This window comes from Phycodurus eques, chromosome 15 (assembly GCF_024500275.1).
Source record: "Phycodurus eques isolate BA_2022a chromosome 15, UOR_Pequ_1.1, whole genome shotgun sequence".
Lineage (NCBI taxonomy): Eukaryota > Metazoa > Chordata > Actinopteri > Syngnathiformes > Syngnathidae > Phycodurus > Phycodurus eques.
In genome coordinates this window covers 11,636,224-11,662,307 of record NC_084539.1, presented here as the reverse complement: position 1 = coordinate 11,662,307, position 26,084 = coordinate 11,636,224, and the positions used below count along the sequence as shown (strand labels likewise).

At 40.4% G+C, this 26,084-nt stretch overlaps 1 protein-coding gene across 2 annotated transcripts in view; it reads right to left on the bottom strand.

Annotated features, from left to right (window-relative positions):
- The window catches only part of LOC133413394 (rab GTPase-activating protein 1), a 96,572-nt gene extending 70,488 nt beyond the window's left edge, over nucleotides 1–26,084 (bottom strand). Inside the window, exons 1-10 of one of the 2 annotated variants that reach the window (XM_061697712.1) lie at nucleotides 25,935–26,084; nucleotides 19,853–20,100; nucleotides 15,792–15,821; nucleotides 13,603–13,846; nucleotides 11,743–11,956; nucleotides 10,273–10,447; nucleotides 4,684–4,844; nucleotides 2,683–2,793; nucleotides 2,069–2,135; nucleotides 1,441–1,543 (exon numbers count right to left, since the gene is read on the bottom strand). In XM_061697712.1, coding sequence (XP_061553696.1) covers nucleotides 1,441–1,543; nucleotides 2,069–2,135; nucleotides 2,683–2,793; nucleotides 4,684–4,844; nucleotides 10,273–10,447; nucleotides 11,743–11,956; nucleotides 13,603–13,846; nucleotides 15,792–15,821; nucleotides 19,853–20,005 — 1,258 coding nt within the window. In that variant the 5' untranslated portion in view covers nucleotides 20,006–20,100; nucleotides 25,935–26,084. The remainder of the gene's footprint in view (nucleotides 1–1,440; nucleotides 1,544–2,068; nucleotides 2,136–2,682; nucleotides 2,794–4,683; nucleotides 4,845–10,272; nucleotides 10,448–11,742; nucleotides 11,957–13,602; nucleotides 13,847–15,791; nucleotides 15,822–19,852; nucleotides 20,101–25,934) is intronic. The other variant, XM_061697713.1, reaches the window with a different exon arrangement.

Sequence of the window (26,084 nt, the reverse complement as noted above, 5' to 3'; positions counted from 1 at the left end):
GCACACACCTGTATATAGTATAAGGTCACACAGTTGTCAGAGTACAAATTGAGTCTGAGGTCAAAGTAATTGTCTGTCGACCTCGAACGCAGGACTGTCACAAGGCACGGATCTGGGGAAGGGTACAAAAACATATCTGCTGAATTGAAGATCCAAATGAGCAGTGCCCTTTATCATACATAAATGGAAGGGTTTTATCATCTGAAAATGGAAGAAGTTTGTAACCTCAGAAGTCTTTCTAGAGCTGGGCACCCATCTGAACAGAGTGATCCGGGGAAAATGGCCTTAGTTAGGGAGGTGACCAACTTACTCTGTAAGAGCTGCAACATTCCTCTGTGGATAGAGAACCTTCCATAAGACAACCATCTCTGCAGCAATGCACCAATCAGGCATGGTAGAATGGCCATACGGAGGCCAACGAGCCAATCCTCAGTAAAAGGCACATGCCAACCTGCCTGGAGTTTAACCAAAGGCACCTGAAGAATTCTCTGGCCATGAGAGACAAATTATTTGGTCTGATCTGATGAGACCAAGATTGAACTCTTTGGTGGGGTGAATACCAGACATCATACATGGAGGAAAGGGAATGCTTATCACCTGGCCAATACCATCCCTAAAGTGATGGATGTTTTTCAGTACCAGAAACTGGAAGACCAGTCAGGATTGGGGGAAAGATGACTGTAGCAACATAAAGAGATATCCTGGATGAAAATCTGCTCCAGAGCCCTGTTGACGTCAGACTGGAGAGGCAGATCATCTCTCAGCAGGACAACGACCCTGAACGTACAGCCAAGATATCGAAGGCGTGTCCAGCCAGAGCCCAGACTTGACTACGACTGAACAGCTCTGGAGAGATCTGAAAATGGCTGGGCACAGACACTCCCCATTCAACCTGGTGGTGCTTGAGAAGTGCTGCAAAAAGGAATGGGCGAAACTGCCCAAAGATACTGTAGGTGTGCCAAGCTATTGGCAAAGGTGCATCAACAATGTAACAAGCAAAGGCTGTCAATACGTATGTGTTTTCTTAGTTTTTTATTATTGATAAATTTGCAAACATTTAAAAAAAAAACATTTCAAATGTTGCCATTATGGGGTGTTGTGTGTATAATTTTGCAGAGAACAAATGTTGTGCGCATGCATGCATGTTCATGACATAAAAGGTGATTCTTCTTCTTGAGCAATTTTGAGCTTCTACTATGAAATAAGGGAAAATGTTGGGGGGAAAGAAGCTCTGTGAATACAAGACTGGATGCACTGCATGTGATACATTTTAGGCAATGGGCAGCTAAAGCTATATCAAAAGCTTATTAAATAAATTGAAGATTCGTGCAACCATAAAGCAATTACACATGTGGCATGTAAAATAGGCAACAAAAGGAGCTAATAGCTGCTTTTTTTTTTTTTTTTTCTTTAAATAATACAGTTGCTGGTGTTTGTTACCTTTGGGCGTTTCCTCATTCACAGCCTGGAACTGGGGCGTGCTGGGGGTCCAACTTCCTGTGATGATGTAAGACTTCCCATCCGAGCTTTTTCCCATTGACTCCTGAAGGGGCATAAATTGGAGGAAATTAGCTAATGCTTACACACAACTACAAACATACTGTGTAAATGCAAAATTATTCATACACAGTTTAAATGTACATTACTTTAACAATAGTATCTTTTGACTGAAAATAAGAAGAAAATGGTTAAAAAAAAAATTAAAAAATGATATTTTCATTTACCAATAAATTCCATCTACAAGATAGTTATATTTTTATTAGTAAAATTATGATTTTTATTTACAGTTTTATGCACATACCCTTTATTTTTCAGTGAGCACCAGGCATTTATTAGCAGTAAGGCATTTATTCTGGAGAAGTGGTTTATTTGTACAAATACAATGTTTATAATTATTAAGAAGCCTGTAAGATGCTGTTTTAGAGTTATTACAATAAATAACTAATACATCTTCTTACAGTCTTATTTAATCTACAGCCAGACGACCCCCATTAAAAAAAATTATTTTGATTAATCTCAAACTTTGGCCATGGTATGAATAATTTTATAGACACACAATGTAACCCACCAGGTCTAGAAGGTGCATGTCACTGTTCTTGACGTTCTTGCCAGGGCTAAGCAGAAGACCGAAACACCTGGAAAAGAGGCACGCATAAAAGACAAAAATATGAATAAAATAAAAAATAAAAAAGAAGCAATAACAAATTACACTATTGCATTGCGCAACACCACAAGTCAATTTCTTCCTACAAATAGCTTCCTGGACAGGCCTTCTTACACTGAGCAGAACATGGGGGATATTTGGCATTTTCATCCTCTCTGGGTACGTCATACAATAACAAACCACAAGGTACAGATTTATGAGACCATGGAAAATGAGGGCCCATCAATCACCCTCTTAAAATTGTCCTGGAGCACAAACTAGAACACGCGGCCAAAACACGGTGTTCACTTATGAGTGTTCATCAATGACAGCGGCGGGATGCTCTGGCTTTAAATGACTAGTCATGTTTTAAACAGTCAGCGCTAATGGAAATAGATGACGCCATCTCTGTCATTATAATAAAATATGCAAGTCATCCAATACATCAATCAAAATTGGTCCGACAAGGTCTGGTTTGCATCAGTTTTCTTTATGTATTGTACGTGTGTGTGTGTGTGTGTGTGTGTGTTTCCTTTTACCGCTCAATAGCCAGTTCCTTATTGGATGTCTGTTGGACATATATGACAATTTTCTTGTCCATTCCAGCACGCAGTTTGAAGCTCTGCTTGTCCTTGTCTTTGGCTACAGCACTGGAAAAAAAATTTAAAACAAAGAAATTAATTAGATATGATAAAATCCAAATTCCTCACCGAACATTAGGAGCCAGTGCAAATGCATGCAAGACACAATTGTTTTTTGTTTTTTTACATATGTTATGATAATCATGAAGCATACAAAAAAGCATCCCTGCATGTCAATTCCAATCAAATTTAGTTTAGTTTATAAATTTAAGGCTATGGATAAAATAAGAATGAGTTGCATTTTCTTCTTTCTAATCTTACAAAACTAATCCAGGGATCTGAATATACAGTGTGTGTGTGTGTGTGTGTGTGTACCGTGTGTTAATGTTGCTCGCTTGCAATTCAAATGTGCTGTCTGAAAATAATCCATGTTTAGGAAGAGGGGTGGGGGGGAATAAAATAAAAATTTTAAAAACGTCAAAAGACGCTTTAAAGAAGCAAACAGGATATTTTTCCCCCTCTTATTCAAAGGGTGACATAAGCCTCAAGGAGATCTTGTGATTTCTGGTCTTAATTGCATAAACCCAAACAAGAAAGGAACTAACATGGAAAGAGGGAACTATTGTGTTATTGAAAACAAATGTAGAAATGGAAGTAATACATTTGATGATTTAAATTTTAAGTTTCCTTTATGTGTAGAAGGCCTATCTTACATACCCTCATTTGTGAAAAGCTGTTACGCTATCATTCATCCATCCATTCTCAACACCGCTTATCCTCGTTAGGGTCGCGGGGAGCTGGAGCCTATCCCAGCTGACTTTGGGCGAAAGGTGGACTACACCCTGAACTGGTCGCCAGTCAGTCGCAGGACAACCATTCGCACTCACATTCACACCGTCACTGAGTGGGAACTGAACCCACGCTGCCTGCTCCAAAGTCAGGCAAGTGTACCACTAGACCATCAGTGACTCGTTACGCTATCATTCCAACATAAATGCAAAAAGTAGGTATTGTATGTATATCTTCAATGATATACAGTCCCCTCCAAAAGTATTGGAATGGCAAGGTCAATTCCTTTGTTTTTGTTGTATACTGAAGACATTTGGGTCTCAGCTCAAAAGATGAATATGAGAAAAGTTATTAATTCCAGCTTTTATTTCATAGTATTTACATCTAGACGTGTTAAACAACTCAGGACAGAGCACCTTTTGTTTGAAGCCACCCACATTTCAAGTGAGCAAAAGTATTGGAACATGTGACTGATGGGTGTTTCTAGTTGCTCAGGTGTTGCCTTTTAGATTGAAACTTTTGACCTGAGGTATGTGCTTCCAAAGTGCAAATATTTTGCAGTGGCCTTGCCTCACTTGTAAAACTCTATATAAGAATTGAACTGGAGGAGACGGGACTCTTTGACAAACATCCAAGTCATGCAGTTTGGCAGGTCAAATTGTTAACCATTTAATGTCTTAAGGATCTTATTTACCTACGTCTTGACAAAATTGATTTTATTTTTTTTTTTTAACGAGAAAGTATTTATTTTGTATTATATGTAAAGAAAAAAAATCTCCTTTTACTTCTGTGAAATTTGAAGTTAACGCTTGGAATAAAACCCACAATTATTGCAAATCCCACAGGGGGGGAGCAAAACTGGTTTAGAATAATGCTGTCATTTGTTTCGTTTCTGTAAACAAAGGGGGGAAAATATAAAATTGGTAATCTGATTTTTGTGATAAAAGTCTGAGGTTTGATTTTAAGGCCCTATCACCCAGCCCTGTCTCTGCACTGCATAAATGCCAGAGGAGGTTTGTAACACATAGCGTTTGTAAAAGGAGAGTGCGTGGGGCTAAACAAACACCTGAAATCAATGATTAAGATTTGTTGCCAAGTTTCTTTATCCATAGAGTGTACACTACCAGTCTGTATCTGATCACTAGGACAACACTACATACATTTTTATACCTGAAAGTGCCTTTGCCGTCATCCTCCTTGATTTCTAGGCTGACAGTGAAGATAAACAAGTCGCTGTCAGGCGTGAGTGGAGCAGACGGCTGACACGCCAGCGCTGCCTTCTTAGCTGACCGCCGAAATGCAGTTGCAAAGCTGTACAGAATCCTACTCACCTGGACAGAGGACATGGAGCACACTGTCATACAATGTGAGGGCTATGAGACGTTATGCATGAAAGAACCAGCAGCTGTATTGCAATCGTAATGGCACACTGTTCACACTCCAGAGGTTCACCCTTGTCAGTCATTATGTCACATGGGACGAGCAGTGTGATAACAAGTGACAGTTGCAAGGCAGACGGTGGTAAGGTTGCCTTTTCCAGAATGCTCTTCATTCTCCGGAGCACCCAGTGATGCCGCATGTTTTTTCCCCTCTTTATGTTCTTTTTTCCGCAACATTGTCGCAGCGATCCTTTGTTTGACAACAACTTGTTGTCGCCACGGTAACAGTTATATCCTGTTGCGGTGAAAGGTGACACGTTTTCTGGTCACGCCTGCCCGATCGGCGGTGTGTGATTTGACAAGACGGCGTACTTTGGTATCAGAATACACGTCGTGTAGTTTTGCCACTGTCTTACAGAGATACGGCAAGATTTTATGGCAGTAGTATGACAATTGTGAAAGACCAAATTTGTCTTGTAGTCCGATCCTGGCAATAGAGGTTGACAGTTTTCGGGATTCCCACCTGTTCTGAGGATCATGCGGGATTCCCGCAGATGGGAGTGAATTTCATCCTCAATCACAGGATTGGGCAGGGGCAGGAGCAGGAGCAAAGATCATCGGGAGCTATGAAAACAAAGTCACCGGGAATGGACGGGAGTGGAAACTATGATGGCGATGCTGAGCGGAACATTCCCTCAGCATCGAGCTAAACATTGGTAAACTAGGGGACTAATATGGCTTTTGTGAATACATTTGTTTTGTTTTTTTATTACGGTGACTAAGACAGACTGGACTGTGCATTTTACACCGAGGGAGAAAATCAGAGCAGAATTGACTGGGAGTAAAAAAGTTTTTTTTTTTTTTATTTTAAAAAGTGCTCGTACCACTGATGATAACACAGGTTATATTAACAGACACTAAAAAGAATCCCTCTGCACCACTCGTCAGTAGCAACGCCTTGCTCATTTCCCACAACCCATCCTTTTCTGCCTTCTATCATCTTGTTCTCTTGGTTAGTTATTGCATTGCATTTCCTCACCGGGTGTGTGTCCCCCACATCCACAAATAAGAACACGATTTGACCGTTGTAACGTTACTTATGCTGAAATATCTAGACTGTCTAACTATTATTCTGCTGTGGTTCACACCCCTATTTCCCTTGTCTACTCTGTTCCTCTGTCTGTCCCCTAAACCCCTTTTCTGCTGGCTACATTTTTAATAAACATCAGAATAATTTAAAAAAAAATTAAAATAAGCAGCGGGAGTATTTCAAACTCCCCTGTTGCGCAGCAAAACTGTTCCAGCACAAAAGATATACAGATCCACCATTCTGCAAGGCCATGCAACTGAACAGGACATGTTTTAAAAAAATAAAATAAAATAAATTTTAAATTGTGAGTGTAAAGTGACGTGATCCATCCATTTTCGGTACTGCTGATCCTCACTAGGGTCGTGGGCATGCTATCCCAGCTGACTCTGGGCCAGAGGCGGGGTACACCCTGAACTGGTCGCCATCCAATTGCAGTGCACATATAAACAAACAACCCTTCGTACTCACATTCACACTTACGCCCAATTTAGAGTCTTCAATTAACCTACCATGCATGCTTTTAGGATGTTGGAGAAAACCAACGCAGGCATGAGGAGAACATGCAAACTCCACACAGGCGAGGCTGAATTTGAACCCTGGTCCTCAGAACTATAAGGCAGATGTCGCCAAGTGATGTGATTATTGTGGTAAACGTGTGTGAAAAATAAAGAGTAGCCAAGCGCAACGGTCAGGGCTGGATCTTTTTTTTTTTTTCTTTTTCCTCATGACAACCACTTCCAGCAGCCATTGACGGCCGCCAGGGGCACTGACCTGGCATGAGAGCGTGACGCCGGACCCTGGCTTGTATGAATATGTAAATCATGTTTACTTTGATGTGGGTATAGTGTTAATATAAATCCTCTTTAGCAAATTTAAGTGTAATTTGCAAAGACGTGCTTAGTTGTACTGCTGCCTGGACCTTTTCCCGATCCGAAAACATTCGTCAACAGGGAGGATGCGCGGGGGTGGGGGGTGGTGTGTGTGTGTGTGTGTGTGTGTGTGTCTAGTGTCTGTCATTCCAACATAAAGAAACAACAGCATCAAGATGTCACACGAAAATAGGCAGCATTACTAATAGATAGCAAAATCATTACAGTAGGCCTAAATGTCATTGAAATGACTAAAACATTAATTAGCCTCAGAGAAGTGTTGACTATTTGAAATGGCAATTATTTAAGTGTGTGTTAAGTGATTAACGACAGCCACCTCATTATTACTAGGTTAGGTTGTCGTTTCATGACAACGTGAGGAGCCACAGCAGTAACAGAGTAATAACAGTCTGTAGCAAATTCATTTATTTTAATAAGTTCATTAAATATTTTTTTTTGTACACGACAAAATGGTATGAATGAGAAAAAAAGAGTTTTTGTTAGTCGGAAAGGCAGGGTTTGCGTGATGGAAAAAGTCATTTCGGCCCGCAATTGAATTGTCAGGAAATAAATTGGGCCCGGAACCAAACTCAGTTGTCAACCCCTGATTTAGAGGCTTCTCGTCACTTTAAACCGCATACACTCCTTGAAGTCTCAGCGCCCTTTGCACAATGGTCATTGCACCGGACTATTGCAATATTAGTCGTTCGAACTGCTCTAAGTGCTAGAGGACTCTGCATCTTTTTGCACAATTGTTTTTTGTCAATGTCTTTATGTCCCCAAAGTGTTCTGTAAATTGACTGTCTGTTGTACTAGAGCGGCTCCAACTACCGGAGACAAATTCCTTGTGTGTTTTGGACATACTTGGCAAATAAAGATGATTCTGATTAAGCTAACATGCATGTTTTGTGAATGAAAAGAGGAGAAAAAAGAGAACCTCCTGTGCTTGTGGACAGGGGAGAAGAGGCAAACTCCACTCAGGAAGGCCTCAGAATCCTCATTTTACCTCATACATGCCAAAATACCAAGCTGACATTGTAAGGTTCAGGCAACAAAAAAATCAGTTTTAACTTGGACTGGGGGCTCTGAAGTTTAACCCTTGCACCCCCCACCCCAAACTTCTGCAGAACGAAATAAGCAGTGACACATCCTCTCCCCAACGCCTCTTGTTCTGGGGACTTTTCTTGGTATTTTGTGTGTGGGTTATAAGAGTACTGCAAAAGAGCCCGGAGTGTATGACATAACAGCTTTGAACTGGGGAAGCGCCTAACACTGACATGAGCCCTGTGAGACATGCTACAGGGGGAATCAACGATCCAAAAAAAGGTTGGCAGAACAGTGCTAGCGATATTGAAGGTGTTTGTATGCATAGACTGCAATGTGAGGAAAACATTTGGTATTCTTGCTCAATCTTTATATTAAATACATGCTGGATGTTACATCATGTGTTGGATGTTACATGCCGTGTTTTCAGAAATAGTGGCCAAGGATGTTTATTTACTCAGCTACAGATGAGGGAGGCTATCTTAGGAAACCATTTATTTGTACAAACTAGTGCCCTGACTCAGGGTGTATATTCCCACTCGCAATTTCGTAAGGACGTCCATGAATGACTAGCAAATGAAATTCGAATTGTGACTCTGTATACTATTCAAAAATAAAGAGCTGTATGATGTCATGGTCTAAGGAATTAAAAATCTAAGATGCTTATTTGAAAACTAACTAATATTCAGTTTTGCATCCGTATATTATTGCACCAAACATTGTTTTCCGGTAGAGAAATAAAAATACTCTAATGGAAATCTACATGTGTAGTTCCGCTTTTCACCGCAAGATGGCAATGCCGATCCTCTAGTGGCTGAATCCAAAGTGAATGTGTTAACGTGTGGCACGATGTGCGTATTTGTATTTAATTGTGCATGGAGCAAAAAAATAATAATAATATGACAGTACAATGACCAAACCCCCCCCAAAAAAAAAAACAGTTTTCCATAAGTCGGATGACGCTTTCCCCCAAAATTAGCTCTGGAGCAGAAGCAGATGCCATCATTGATAGCAGTTTTTTTGTTTTTATTTTCATCTGCAAAGCAGAGGACAAGTCCCCGGAGGTGGGGGACGTGCAGAAGCGTTGCATACTAAAGGCTTCTTTATACTCGCGCGGATGGCGACCGCGCGGACATCACTGCGGCTATCCCGCACGCAGTTTGCCTTTATACTCGAAGCGCAACCCACGCGCGCTGTAGTTCTCCTCCAAGTTGGGGGTGTCGCTATGGCTGGTATTGGCGAGGACGCCACAGGGTGGAGATTCCTCTGCATTTTGTGGCCATTTCCGGTAGCCGTTTTTCCTTTCCTTTCCGTAACAAGGAACAAAGCCACAACAATGGCGACCGTGGAACAGAGTCTGCTAGACCAAATGGACCTAGATGACCAGATAATACGTTTAATTGTGCTGCAAAATCGATTGAGAAGGCAGCCGCGTAGGTGCTATGAGGAACGCTGATAACATTATCACAGCATGTGACTAAAACAGACCAATCACAAGAAACGATCTCAGCGGCATTCTACGCGCAGCAACAATTTTTGCCGTGCGCGAGTCAAGCTACGCAGAGGGGCCGCGCAGGCCAATTCATCAGTCACGTCTGTCATGATCAGTCTCCTCATGTGCCCAAGCAGCTGCTCTGCAAATCAGAAGAACTTGAGTGGTGCATGTGCCCAAAATAAATACATTTTTTCCCTGTTTAACACAGTAATACAGAAAATATGTCACACCAACAGAATTAAACATTGGCTGTGGCTCCAGCAAATCACTTTTCTACATTTTTCTTTTCTGATTAAAAAAAAAAAAAGCATGCCGTGTGTCGTCTCAGTCTATTCATATTCTTACAAATCATTTACTAAAGTGTTACCTCGTCCACAACATATTTTTTAATATTTTTGTTATATTAGTATATTCTGTTCCAGATATTTTTGGAGAAAGAAGATAGATGTAGAAGATAATTGTATTTTGGGTTTACGGTAAATGGAGTGAACTTGTATAGCGCTTTAACTACAGGTATACATACCATCATAGCGCTTTACAGACACTCACACATTCACACGTTTACCCATTCACGCACACATTCATACACCAATGCTTCCATGCATGGCACTGAGAGCAATTTAGATTTCAGTGTCTTGCCCAATAACACTTCGATCGCCGACAGTCATAGCCGGGATTCGGACAGATGACCCTTCGGTCACTGGACGACCTGCTCTACCAACTGAGCAGCAGCCGCCCTTTAAAAGCATTGCCTTCCCAGGGGAAAAGGGAGGCATATGCCTGGCTGATTGGGACACAGAGATTAATAGACGGATGCCCACTAGTTGAGAAAATACAGCAGTAAATTAACCAAATTGGAAAAATAAATGCCAAATGACTTACGGCCTCTTGGATTTGGCAACGGAACACATGTATCCTGAAGATCTCTGCGTTGTAGTGGCTCTCGGTGAACGCAAAGCAGTCGCTCTCCGGCATGCCGTCATGGCCGCGCACGCAGAACAGAATCTTATAGATGGGGTAGTTGGCGATCTCTGTACTGTTGTTGGGGTCCAAAAGCCTGTGAGCATGAACGTGAAGAATGCTCACCATGGGCACCAATGCAAAACGTCTAAATAAATTTCAATAAAGCTGTGGAGTTTTGTGTCAGTTCAGTATAATTGGTGAAGGATATTTTTTCAAAAAAGGTACCAAAATAATTCATCCACACCATGTACCAACTGGAAAGCTATGGTACAAATGCTGAGTTCAGGGGTGACAAACTAATTTTTGTCACGGGCCACATTGTTTGTACAGTTTCCCTCAGAGGGCCGTTATGAGCATGAAACCATATCAATGTTTCATCGCCTGATCATGATATTATATATACACAACAAAATGATGGATAACTATTTTTCAGGTCAAGAATAATAATGTGTTCAACTATTGTTCAAGTTATTGTAAAAAGGAGTTTGGTAACAAAAAAAATAAATGCTTGCAATATCTTAACGTTATTATTTATTATATTTTCCGAAAAAAAAATTTGGTACAGATTTTAGCAAGAACCATGGAAGTTGACGCAAATTATTTGTTTTCGCCAGCCACATAACCTAATGTGGCAGGCCGGATGTGGCCACTGGGCTGCGAGTTTGACATGCCTGTTATCAGGTTTTATTACATCCACTTGATACTCTTTTCATCGGAGAGGTACTGCTTAAGGATTAAAATATTTTTTGTTTTGTTTTACATAACTTTAATAAAACTCACCCCATAAGAATTTGAAAAGTGTTCCTGTGGACACCATTGCCTCAGATCAAATAAGAGGTCCGTTGGTGCCGCATTGTTTTCATCATTGTTGTTTGGCTGTCACTTTCACTTTTTCCAGTCAGCTTTGCGCTGACACAATCGAGTTCTCTAGCAATGCGTCTTCATTCAATTGACAACAAAATTTGCAGTAACAGTTACTAGTACTTAAAATGCACGACCGGTGCATAAGTAGCCGTGTGGCTCCTTGGAAACTGGTATTTGTATAACGGGAGTAAGCTAGGCTTACTCTCCTCACTCTCCAATCCTTAAAGAGCAGCCCAGGCTTTTAGCTCACCGGTCAGCTTCTTGTCCCCCAATGCAAGACAATTGCTTAAAGATGTGATTAATCAATTGTTCATCAATATATTGCTTGTGTATATATTGGGGGTTACACCATGTCACACAGGCATAATGTTTATATTGCTGATGCAGCAATCACCGTAGCAACAGAAACCAGATCAGGGTTTACTGTTAAAAAAATCATAGTGGGTATAACTGAACTGGACCACTTGGTTTAAAAAAAAAAAAAAAAAAAAAAAAAAAAAACAAGGCTACAATTGCTCCAATTACCTGACAGTGCCTTCCGAAACGCCAGGTACAGAGAGCGTGACATCCAAGGGGAGCTGGCACTGCCCCCTGAGGATGCTCATCATACGGAGGGCCTCCACCTCACTGCGGGGGGCGTTGACCGAGGCGCACCCAAGATAGGTCAGCTGGCTGAAGACTACGCTGTCGTCATCTGGGATGGGACTACCAGGGCTGCCGTCTGACGACGATTCATCTCCTGTGAAGTAGAAACCATGAGATTTTCCATGAGTTCTACTTTGATCAGGTAATTTCAGACCTGCAGATTAATCTCCGGGGGCATAAACTGACTTGCTTGTACATAGAAAAAAATAAGGTGATGATACAGGAGAAGGAAACAGGCTCAGTAACAGAACACCATGAATGGTAAGAACATAATGTAAAACTAAGACCTCCACCAAGACTTAACATTTACAATATCAATGAGTAAGCAGCCCTGGTATTGACGTTGACTGCTCTTGGAATGAAGATGGAATGCTGGACATGGATCAAACTTTACCTCCTACTTTTGTTAACAGTTTAACCATTGCAGACAGTTGAGGTCTACCGAGTGCTATTCCAGTTTCATTTTTACATATTTTTAGTATGTCATCAACGTATGAATTCTTACCAAAATTCAATCAGAACATCCTTGGAAAAATACCAAGGCTCCCGACAAAAATATATATATTTTCTTTTTTAAATTGTAGCTAGAATGTTGGTCACTGCACTGTACAAGACTAAGACTAGCTTGACAGAGGAAATCAAACAAAGGAAGGAGAGAGGGAGTTCCATTCATCAAAAAAACTGGATGTAACTTTGCCTGTAGGGTAGACTACTTAGAAATGCACAATCTTTACCCATCTACATATTTAAGGAAGTCAAATTAAAAACTTTTTAGGAGCTTCTCAAGGTTCCTCCAATCAAATTGAATATCTCTCATAAAATAAGTACAGCTACAAGAAGCAGGCGATTAGGGCTCAGTATTAAATCAAGATTTGTTTTTTTTGCAATCATATTTTTTTATTTGTGACATAAAACATGTTTGAAACAGTTTTTAAAGCTTGCAGGTTGCAGCATTTATTATGTCAAACTACCGTACTTAAAGGTCCCATATTTTGGCAATTTAGACCTCCACAGACTGACTCTCTAACATGGACTTAGTATCGGTGTCAACTTCATTTATATATATTAAAAAAAAAAAAAAAAACACCTTGGTTTTGTTATACAGGTGTCCAGAAAAGGGCCCTCTGACTCCGTGCAGAAGACCCACTTATGAGACCACACGTGTTTGTTATGTTGACAGCGCTGGCTCGGGGATAGGTAGGCGGAGATCTTCGCTAGCAACGTAGATAAGCTTGAGAAATTCAAATGACCTGATTTCAGGCCTCTTGGCAGAAAAACGTCTGGAAATCAGGAATGCATGGAGGATTTTCATTCATATTTTACATTTACTGAGGCACCATAGAGCCAATATAACATCCCAATGGCTAGAAAAAGTTGGTTTGGTAAAATATGGCATCTTTAAAATCTGCACCAAACAAGAATACACATTGTGTTATACAGTAAATTATTTTTCTTGGCAGATGCTTCAGCACAATTGTATTTTTTCCACTTAATCACAATATGAAGGTGTTAGTTGAACACAAAAAGACTCTAAATTGCCCGTAGGTGTGAATGTGAGTCTGAACGGTTGTTTGTTTATCTGTGCCCTGCGATTGGCTGGCGACCAGTTCAGGGTGTACCCTGCTTCTCGCCCAAAGATAGCTGGGTTAGGCTTCAGCACGCCCGCAACCCTAGTGAGGATAAGTGGTACGGACAATGGATGGATGGATTATAATTATAATACCTGGCTTGACCACTCACCTCGATATGACCGCTCATTCAGCTCGCTCTCCTGAGCCGTCTGAACAGGAAGCACCATTGCCACCTTGTGTGGCGGTGCACTGAGGGGATCAGTGCCTGGTGCTACGAGTGATGCTGTGGTGGGCGGGAGGCCGAGATCCCCGGCACCCACCAGGGCCCCCGGCCTGGCGTCGGCCAATGACGGCTCCATGAGGACGTCCTCTAGCTCCTTTTGGAGTTGCTGTTCACTGCCATTTCCCACAATCTAACACACACACACACACACACACACACACACACACAGTGGACACGCAAAATAAAGTGATACATTTAGGGACAACCAGGTGTTACTGAACACACAAGAACTGATAAATATCACTGAAGCCATGCCTGCAAAACAATATTTTAATATTTGGTGATCCCACCATGGTACTGATAAGGAATTCAACATAAGTGCATTACAATGTCCTCCTTATGTAACCTTGCCCTGGCCCGGCTGCTCACTATATTCTTGGACTCATATCCATCAAGTGATCGCCATGTGAACAAGAAACCTTTTTGACTACTTACAGCAAGCATCCTCTTTATTCCATTTTAGTGATTAATAAGTCAGTAAGTGCATTATGCAAGTTATACAAACCGCTAACTGCATGTGAAAAAAGAAAAAGGACCAAAATTATAGTCTGAAGGCTGAAAAGAATCAAACTGAAAAGGGCACTGTTGCACTAGCAAATTAGTCGTGGTTGGAAAAGGTGCGCACCAGTTAAGGATTACGGAGGCCACTGTGATCTTAGGAACCTTAAGTGCAGCAGAAATGTTTTTGTAACCTCGGCCAGATCTGATTCTCATTTGATCTGACATGCACTGTGAGCTGTAGGGTCCTATATAGACAGGTGTGTGGCTTTCCTAATCAAGTCCAATCAGTATGATCAAACACAGCTGGACTCCAATGAAGGAGTAGAACCATCTCAAGGATGGCTAGAAGAAATGGACAGCACCAGAGTTAAATATATGAGTGTCACAGCAAAGGGTCTGAATACTTATGGCTGTGTGATATTTCAGTTTTTCTTTTTTAATAAATCTGCAAACATTTCAACAATTCCATTTTCTGTTAATATGGAGTGCTGTTTATCCATTAATGAGGAAAAAAATGAACTTAAATGATTTCAGCAAATGGTTGCAATATAACAAACAGTGAAAACTTTAAGGGGGTCTGAATACTTTCCGTCATGAACAGAGCCTCTGGGGGTAACTCATAGCCAAGTACAGGGCTCCTCAGTTTACAACGATTGAAACGCACAATGTTACAAAGTTACAAACGACGAGCAATGAAATAGTTTGCGCAAAAGGTGTAAGAATACATTGTTGGCAAAAGAAGGCACGCTCAGTTACTGCCATACTTACTGTTTTTCATTTGAAAATGATTTTATATTTATAGCCTAGAAGGGGGTTTCATACATGTATTGGACTTCACTACTGCGTTAGTGTAGGTTTGTGACAGAATACGCATAGCGTCTTACGTGCAAATTCAGATGAAGTCACCATCATAGGAAACTGAACACAGTCGTAAACCAAGGACACGCTGTACTGTACTCAATATTTCCTCAGTAGCTTCAATACAGCTACACGAATATACACAGATAGATTTTTTAAGGCTTAATTAATCTATCATTATGCCCATCCCTACTATGAAAATGTGCCACACAATATAGGTGGGAATCACAAAGTAGGTTGATGTTATAGCAATAGTTATTCAAACATTGCAATCCACATTCTTCAAATCTTCTTGCACAGCATACACAAATCAAGGAATTGAAATAAAGAAATACAAGGTACACAATTCCAGTCCAATGTAAAGGTCATTAGTCAAAATAATATTGAAATTGCCAGGTAGCAAATGGTCCACAGACCAGTACCTGGTGGTTGGGGATCACTGGTCTATCGTAAGTTTTGGACATTGTATTGACACAGGTAGTGCTAAAAAGCCTGTGCTAATGTTCAGGCAACACTACATTTGGGAATGTCTAACGCTGTCTGGCTAAAGCAAGGCAGCGACCGACTAGGTGCGTCACTCAACAGCCAGCAAATATACAAGCACAAATCACAGACAGACACCATGGGATCACATTACAGCAAGAGAGAGACACAAGCGGCAAATTGATACAGGAAGAGGAAGGAGAAAAGCAAAGAGAGTGAGCAAAGAGACTGACCTTAAAGCTGACCCCTTCCTCAGAAATTACCTGCATAACAGACAACAAGTTTAGACAGACTGACTCCTCTCTGACATGGGCAGTGGAGAGATTGTGCTGGTGAAAACCAAATTGTGATGTCGAGATGAACAAGTGAATGAGGTGATTTCCACCCAGTTGTCGCAAACGATGTGCAGTCAAACCACCACCTTAACGCGCTACCACCACAATAACCTTTGACTTAAATTAAATGTGAACATTGCCTCTGAATTCTATTATACCCCTTCAAATAATAGCCGAGGTCCGTCTTCTTGACTACCTTGCAAGTAACTTAAGAGTGCAAACAACCAAAATCCAGCTTGTTAACGTAATCCCCAGACCATAATTTGCAACGCTATTTAATGAAGTTGACAACTAAAATAAAATAGTCAAGTCTTTATAGACATCAATGAATGGACTTAACACACAGATCATTAAGTAAATCTAAATGGGCACCATATTTCTTGTTGTTGTTCGTTTGCCCATCCAAATGTTAAGGAGTACACACATACTGACCATCGGTCCAATTTGAGCATTTTCCCTCCCATCCGATCAAAGTCGGCAAAGAATCGATTATCGTATGTTTCTGAAAGATTATCCTGATTTTGCAACTGTGACCTAGTTGCCAGATAAGCTAACAGTTAGCCTAGCTTCTTCCATTTAATCTACTATTACTACTCTTTCTTCTTCGTAATTGAGACTTGCGATGGTCAGTGGACACATTTTGTGTGGTGCGATGGGGTGGTCAGCTCAAGTATACCATACACTGTAAGAACAATTTTTTTTCTTCATGTGGGGGGTCTATCATGTCTTAAAAATCAGTTAAGATGTTAAAATTTGGTATGTGTGTACCCCGCTTTAGCAGGCTACTTATGCAAGACAACAGGATTGGACCATATCTGATTCAGGAGTGTGGTGAAACGTTCCATCATGACTCATACGACAAAAACAGGAACTATTCAGTACTGTGCAAATGTCTTTCACACCATTATATTTGTTGCATGAGCAATTTTATAATGACGACATACAGTGTAACAAGGTCAGTCAGTTGAACATAGACCTCCACCAAGGCTGAACCATCAAAGCAGGAGAACAAAAATCATGGATGTTGCATTTATGTTGGTTTGTCCATCTCTTTGTTAGTTAGCAGGCTACTTCCTCATGACTTTGGAGAGTGGAGTTTTCTACTGATGTCATACTGACTAAAAATACATTAATTCCTGTATATTCAATTTCATCCAGCTTCTCGACAAAATGCTTTCTTCCTAAGCACATGTACGAGATTCATGTAAATGTGTTTTTTGGCATAATTTTTTTTATTGCTGTATTTATTATATTTAACCTTTATTTATCAGGTAGGGTAATTGAGAAAGATTCTCATTAGCAATGCCGGCTTGGCTACAGAAACAAAGCAAAGTTTAAAAATAAATAAAATAAAATAAATTACAAATACAACAAACTGTACAATGTCAAGTCTGTCCTTTTATTTCTCTTCTTGCCATTTTAAGGTAGTCTAAGAAATTGGAACCGTGCTGAATTTCTCTCACTTAATTTTCAATATTTGTGCTGTGCTGTATTTGTTTTATTAGTTTATTAGTTAGCAATTCCCTCTTTATGAGAATGGCATAAGACAGAAAAATATTTCAATGTTGTTATAGTGAACTAGAACTATGCCCAAGTGGTGTTTCTAATATTTTGTCACTCCCACGTAGCTAAATAAGGTAACCAAAATATTGACAGTTAAGTATGCTATAGTACTGTTATACAACACTGAAACCCACCACCACTTGAATAAAAACATGGTTAAATTAATACCTCTCCGATGGTATCAATAATAAAAAATAAAAAAACAAGGACTGTTGTCCTTCATACAGCTCTTGCATTGACTCTCGTCGGCTTGTCTGAGTCTACACAATTTTCATGTTCTGGTGGCGCCATCTTCTGGTATCTTGTCATAAACACTTTTGCCGAGGTTTAGAAGTGGTCACAGGCAGGAAATAGTGACCAGGAGGAAATGTGATTGGGTCAATTAAATCTACACAGTCAATGTAATGATAGTCAAAAATGTGAGGAAAAGGAGCGACAGGAGAAGTGTGGGTAACCCGAACCCCTATGGGACACACACAAGATGGTGCCTGCCTGCTGCAGTTCCTCACAAAGTCCTCGCTCTCTTTATGACACGACACACCCTTGTCACAGAAAAAGAACTTGCACACTGAAGTGACTGAACAGCAGAAGGCCGCAATGTGCTATGAGGCATACAGCATAGTTGACCACTGTACCTCATGCTAATGTAATTAATACGGAGATTCACATGACGAAGAGTAATCTTTACTTTATTATTACTTCTCTACACATTCTCCTTTCTCAGTTTTTTTTTTTTTTTTGGTGACTGTGTCAATCACTTGTCCATGCAGTCTCAAGGCCTTTAATGGAAACAGGAGAACGACAGTTCATATGGTAAAGACGCCCCTCAGTAGGGAACAAATCTCCAAGGCCGAACAATCTTATTACGACCCGGACCAAAAATTGAACGCTATCACAGATATGTCTTCACTTATTTATATTTAAGCACTATATACTAAGAAATACAGCAAACTATCCCTCAAATAATTCATGCAATTTTACAAAATATATTTCTTGAAGGGGAGTACACACTCACTGATAGTCACCACATTTGAGCATCCCCCTTCCAATCAAAGTCAGCAAAGGGTACCATTATCCTGACTAGGTACTATTTGATGTGTTACCATGTGTGTGTTAAGAGTGATTTATCATTCACAATCTGGTCAGAAAAAACTGTTGGGGCTGGCAATTGTAACTGGATATTTAGCATCCAAATATGCTTACGTCAACACCAACAACTAACAAATAAAGAACAATGTCAGCATAAGCTCCTTAGCAAATTAAGTCATGATCAATCAGCTTGTACGGATTTCCAACAGCCACAGATATTGACAATTAGGTAGACATCTGACTATATTTCTTTGATCATCTTTTGGGAAAAGTGAATTTAATTTATTTTTGCTAGTATCTCTCTGAACGTTTTGAACTCTTGTTTCAATGCCATTGACCGGAATAAGGCTGCGAGGATGGGTTATACCATAGTGGAGATTTTCCTAGGTGTAATTCAGCTTTTCATAGCCGATGCATTATTGTTGGATTTCTTTAGACAGCAATTTAGTTGAAAATAAATTACCGGTAGTTAACCAAGTAATGCATTCCATCTTGTCTCAATTGCTTCAAGACGTGATTAATCAACACTCAGGTGAATGACTCCCAATACACATGTAACATAAATAAGGGTAAGAAAATAAGTGTTGGTGTGTGGAAAAAGTGAAATGCCAAATGGTTAGCTGGATGGTTAGTGTGTCAATAGCTAATGTGAAAAAGAAGGAGTGATAAATGAAAAAAATATTTGCCACTACTGATGTGTAATTTTAGCATACTATCAAGATGGAAAAAGACGGAGTATGAGGATGCTCTGGAAAGTTCTTAAGTAGACCTCTACATGTAACTTAAAGGAGACATATTATGCATTTTTCACATCTTCATAACAATAAGTCTTTGTTGAATACTGGATATGTAATAAATTGTAGTAAACTTTGCACACATTTTTTGTTCTGCTTAAATTAGACTGATTTTGTGCTCTGTCTAATGCAAGTGAGTGGCTGAGTGGCTATGCCCCATACATAATCATGCTAGGCCAATGGCGGGTCCTGCTTTCGTCACCATGAAAGTGGGGTTGGAGCTAGGGCTTGTGAAAGCAGAGTCCAGAGTGTGGAGACAAAAACATTTTTTATTTGTAGAGGTAGCACTTAATACACTGTACTTCATCAATTTGTCAATTAGTGTAGGGATCCATCTCGGGATCCTGCGCAAAAAAAAAAAAAAAAAAAACACCAATCCACCGCAACAACTCCCCTGAGCATTCAATTAAAAAGTCCGTTTTCCATAATATGTCCCCTTTAAGTGAAACAAAAATAAAAGCCTGCCATTCAATGTTTCCTGGTGCATCCATACCTGAGCCTCACCATCCTTACCTTCAATCCTGTCTTTTCATCATCACTACCATTATTAGTGGACGACGGCGTCTCGTCCCCCAGCCGGGACACGAGGACAAAGTCCTCACTGTTGAGAGTGGACACAGAGTCCGACGACACGCTAATCTTCCCCACTGAGCCCTTGTCATCCATGGTTGTCGCTCTTACACTCAGCCACTTTGCTCATGAATGGAAGAGGCGAAGAGGAGGAAGAGGAAGAAGCAGTGGGAGATGATGTGCAAAATCACCTGGAAAAAGGAAAAAAAAATGTGCTATAGTAAAAAAAAGAAACGGGAGATATTCATGAGGTGATGAATCAATGAGTAGTGTCTTTGAGTAAATAGGCCGTCTAGGAATGGATGCTTTTTTTTCCTCGTAAGTTTACAACTTTATTCTAATAGTGTAGTAATTTTAGTGCGGCTCCGAAAACTCCATACAATTGAGCCTGAGCTAAACAGATGATAGGGCAAAACAGTTTGATGCAATGCAACATCGTGGTGATGCAAGCAAGGAAACGTATGCGTGTGCAATTATCAAATGTTTAATATTGTGTTTATTTTTTGCTGCTATAATATTTTTCTAAATATATACGACCCTAGTGAGGAGAAGCGGCTCAGAAAATGGATGGATGGATATATTTTCTATGGTGGCAGACTGGTTAGCACATCTGCCTCACAGTTCTGAGGACCGGGGTTCAAATCCCAGTCCCGCCTGTGTGGAGTTTCCATGTTCTCCCCATGCCTGCGTGAGTTTTCTCCGGGTACTCCGTTTTCCTCCCACATCCCAAAAGCATGCGTGGTAGGTTGATTGAAGACTCTAAACTGCCCATAGATGTGAATGTGAGTGCGACTGGTTGTTTGTTTCTATGTGCCCTGCGATTGGCTGGCGACCAGTTCAGGGTGTACCCCGCCTCTCCCCCAAAGATAGCTGGGATAGGCTCCAGCACGCCCGCAACCCTAGTGAGGATAGGCGGGACAGAAAATTGATGGATGGATGGATATATTTTCTATGTGAAGACAGCTAAAATCTCCAGCAACCACTGGCTTTAAATGACGTGTGTGTGGTGATTTTATCAGATGCTGCGATGCAGAACAGTGGTTAGAAAGTGACAACATGTTAACATTTTGATTTTACACTTATTTTTCCACACTTTCCGTAAGTGATATTGTTCATTGCTACTACTGGTTCAATTAGTCTGGGTATCAAGAATTAAGAAACAAGTTGTTAGCCTCAGTCATTTTTTTTCTTTTTCAGAAAACAAGAAAAAAAAAAAAAAATTCAACAAACAAGAAGAGTACAGTTGCCTCTCTTCAATCTTTGCAGATTACCAAGACCTCGTCGCCAGTCAATCACAAAGCACAGGTTACTACCATTTAAATGTAAATCAGTGATTTCCAACCTTTATGGAGCCAAGGCACATATTTTACAATTGAAAAATCTCACAGCACACCAGCAAACAAAAATGTCACAAAAAGTGGATACGTTAATTACTGTATGTACTTCCTGTCATCTGATAGAAGATAATTTATTTGTTCTGTCGGTCAAAATACCTGTTCATAGATGAACAAAGATACATTATTTCTTGTAAATAAATTACGTAAAATTTTATAATTTCCCATGGCACACCTGATGAGTCCTCATGGCACACTAATGTGCCCCGGCACACTGGTTGAGAATCACTGATGTAAATGTTTCGATCAGAACACCCACAATATGATCAGATGTTATGCATTCTTTCACTGACCTATAGTATGACACTAGCAGCAAAAGAGGGAGGAATATAGCACTGATTGCTCTTGTTATTCATAACAATACAAGTTGGCTTTAAAAGCACAGATTGCAAAAGTAAGACACATTTTGCATGGAGAGACAATTTTAGAGTGACAGGCATACAGTATAATCCGACCAGTTAAAGCTTTTCAGATGGTACCCCAAAACTGGGAACTGAACCTGCTAGGTTTACAAATGGGTACTATCTCAGTTGAATTGCAAAGACAAGAGGAAGAACATTAAGCACACAGAGAACCTACACAACATTAACTGGCAACTCTGACATGGCTACAAAGAACGCCTTGTCACTGCGGGCTGGCTAGCATTAGCATCAGCATCAACCTTAGCCACTCCTGCCAAGCTGCACTGTCCTTTAACGACAGTACGCACTACTATACATACACAAACCTCACAATTTACACCCTGGAGCTAGTTCAAGTTGTTAGTATCTAAAGCCAGAAGTAAATCACACACACAACGTGATGTCGATAACCCTGCTTCTGAGGTGGTAAACGTAACTACGTCTAAATTAAACAAGAGCTCAGTCAAAAGGTGGCTATTACACCTTTCTTATGGCCGAGTTACTATCACAGCAATGTGTCAAAGAGAGATCTACATTCTGGCACTTGTCTGGATACTTCAACCGTTTTAATGGAGAGACAAACATAAGTGTAGTATCTAGACTCTTCAAGTGCGAGCCAAGCTGGGAGATAACTGAAGCTACGTTTATGTTGTGTTGTTGCAGGTTTGGGAGCAAATGAATGAGAGTGACCATATTCAGAATGTTGAATCTATCTAAAACAAATATAATCAGAATTTGAAGAAGTCATGTGTAAAAAAACTAAACGGTTTGAGTTCAGTTCTGTTTGCAACAGTGCACTACACTATTGTGAAGGGAAGAACTTGAGAACAGAAGAATATACACCTGTAGTTATGTGAAATAAGCAGATTCAAGTCAGGTAAATTGTATTTGTGTAGCCATTAATCACAAAATAGTCTCAAAGGGCTTCACAGGCCCACAGTTTACCAAAAAAAATAAAAGAAAAAAAAACAACTGTGACAGTTTCACATTTAAAGACTTTGTACTCAACACAGTTTGTCTCTTGTCATCAAATTTCAGATAGTCTGTTTCATTGTTTTGACATCTTTTATCGGTTAACTTCCCTTTACACTTGTGTTAGAATTAACATTTAAAGTATCCCTATAATTAATGCTGTGAACATTGGTACTTATGCCATAGTTCTGGACTTAAAAACATTGTCTGCAGAAAGAATTACCCCCCAAAATAGACAGTAATTATTTTAGGCATCTTTTCTGATAGTTTTTAACAGATCTTAAACCTACTTGAGCTGTGATGTAAGCGCCAGAAGCAGGTCTGATTTTCCCCGTACAAGTTCACATATTCAGTCAGCTCACAACCAAGGCTGAGACATAATTGTTGTCTATATTCAAAGTCTTGTTTCTTTTTTTTCAGACAAAAAGTCAAAATAGTGATTCAGGTTAGACTACTACTCTCTAGTAAAAACAATTCTTTAAAAAAATACTCGATGTATGGTAAGACTCGATATCGGACAATATAAAAATAAATAATCTTTTTTTTGGGGGGGGGGGGGGGCATATTGTCCTGCCCTGCCTCTATCCCTTAATTTCGTCTGCTACTCAGAGAAGCCCTTCTCCGAATGGGTGACAAGTTTCAGTTAAAAATATCAAACAATAAACTCATAAAATTCCATGGGGTTCTCCAAGTTGACGCAACAAAATTACGGTGACGATTCAAACGGCATCGCTTGCCCTAAAACCTTAACATAAATAGTGCAAATTTAACATTATTTGTGAGAAGAGCAGTGGAGGCAGTAAAATAGGTCATGTACAATCCTATTCATCGATGTCAAGGTACGCTGTCGGAGAGTTGTCATTGATATGTCACACTACACGGAAGATACCTCCCACCCAAAAAAATTTTTATTAAATTAAAAAAATAAAATAATCAAACATGCTAGAATTTTCATTTTGGAGTCGCAGTGCTATCGTAGGGCCAAATCGTTAGTCGTGGTTTATGTCAAACTACAAGAAGTTTTGTCGCTCCCTACAAAATATATCAGGCCTGACCTGGGAAATCGCCCGCGATAGCTAATTGGACCAATATTGGGGCTAAAATGCTGTAATCTGATGTAGGCATTAAATGTTTCACTTCAGAACCATCATAGTAATGCAACTCGGTATTTTAGAACATGGGGAAAAAAAGGAAATCTGCTTTTCTTTAATTACAAATAAAAGGTGCCAAAAGGATATAGTTGCTACAGATCAGTTATGTCACAAGTGAAAAAGGCTATACAGCTTGGTGAAAGTGGGGCTCATGTGCATGCGAGGAAACATCCACCTTTTTGTTATGTGACCACCACTGTGCAGCTGAACAGGCTGTTCGTGGCTGCCATCTGAGCCCTGCGAGTGCCTCACAACAGAGAGGAAGAAGCAGACTGAGAGCAATCAGGCTTGAAACACAGCCCCCTTTCCACTTTCAACTGTGAAATACATACAGAAAAGGATAATAGTGACCAAAAATAAGTGAGACAGTAGTAGCAGCACACATGCTGTACAGAGAGAAAGGGCACCCAAAGAGAATGGCCAAACAATTCATTGTACAAATGAAGGAAGCACACACCCTAAAACACACGTCGATCTGTTTGGGAGGCAATGGAGATCACCAGGCTACATGTATAACCAACAAACATCTCACATGACTAGAAATGGCTCTCATGCAAAATGGAAAGCCTAATAATAAAAAAAAAAATAATGATGCACCAACCTTTACATGGACATTCGGATAAGTGCTGTGTCATTCACAAACAATTCATTCAAACACATCTTCTGATTGTACTGAATAGAATACGGATGTCCCGATCCGATCACGTGATTGAAAAACAGGGTTGATCACATGAATTTCAGCTGATCGAGATTGGGTGAAAAAGATTGGTTTTATTCCTTTTCTGACATTTTAAATGTCACAAAGTGACAAAATAATCCAAAGGTACAAAGTTATTGCCAAAAGGGGGCGAACAGTATTTAGTATTTAGTGTAACTTTTATTCAAATTGCTGCCCAAAAAAAACACATTGAAAAATTACTACTTTTATTCAAATTGCTGCCCAAAAAAACACATTGAAAAATTACTACACAAATCTCATCAATTGCGATATAAAACTCATTTTCTATAGCAATCATTGGTACACAAAAAACAATGTTGAGTATTTCGGACCCTGAAATGTATCATTTATTATGGCAATCTTGATTGGTTGGAAGCGGTAGAAACATTTTTAAAATTCCCCTCTAGTGCTGATCCACATTTGACATGCAAACTCTAAACAGGAACCGAGACTCGAATCCCAAACCTCGGAGCGGTGAGGCAGACGTGCTTACCACTAACCATCATGCTGCTCCCCTATATTCATCCAGCCATCTGCATTTGTGAATGGGGTATCGAGTGGGAAAGGATCCCAGACTGGTTGCATACAAGTCAACTACCTGAACAGCTGCACTACCTAGAATTATCACAGCTTCCTAAAACTTAAATAAACACCACACCTCAAATCGTCACCTCCTCCAACTTCACCCCCCGTCTCACGAAAGCCAAACAACTTGCTCAAGGGCACATCAGCTCTGGAAATGCATGCCTAAACACACCTGGTGGAGGAAAAACATGGATTCATCCAGCCCACTATCATTTATCAGTGCCAGCAAAACACAGAGGAAGGCCATGTGGATTCATGCAATGTTTTTGTAGACGTCACGCCTTGTTAGCACACATTACTGCTAACGCCTACACATTAATTGGCTTTCTGGCCCCCACTTAATCCGTACACGAGCAAACCTGCTACCCCGAGTGATGCACGCAAATACCCCCACGGCCTGGAAAATTCATTCCAAACTGAAACTCCGTTTACATTGATAGTCTATCTTGATGCATTTCTCCTGATGAATTGTCAAACTCTAAACTTAAGACTAGTTAGCGTCAACCTGAGTAAGGTTAGCCGCCACGTCTGAGCGGCCGTCCATTCAAAGAGCGGCTAAACCTCGTTGACTTCGAGGGAAACAGTTTGCTAAGCTACTCCGTGTTTATTTGGACTCCCACGCGAGGCTGTTGGAGATACATTGTCGCGTATGTAGAGAGGCAGGAGGAAAATCCTGGATACAGGCCACTACAGTACAGTGTACTGACAAGCTAGCCTCTTAACCTCAGTTCACAGCGACAAAATGCTTTGTTTGCCGCAAACTGGAGAAGCAGTCAACACACATGCGCATTAACGTCGGTTTACCTTTACATCCCTGAAGGTTATATGTTCTCAAATGGCATTTGGCGTAACATTGTAGTTCGCCAGTTTCGTCGGAAGCACTACTGGGACCAGCATCCGAGCGAGCTGTAAACACAAGCCTGGAGCGACCCACTGTCACCGGCATTGCGCTTG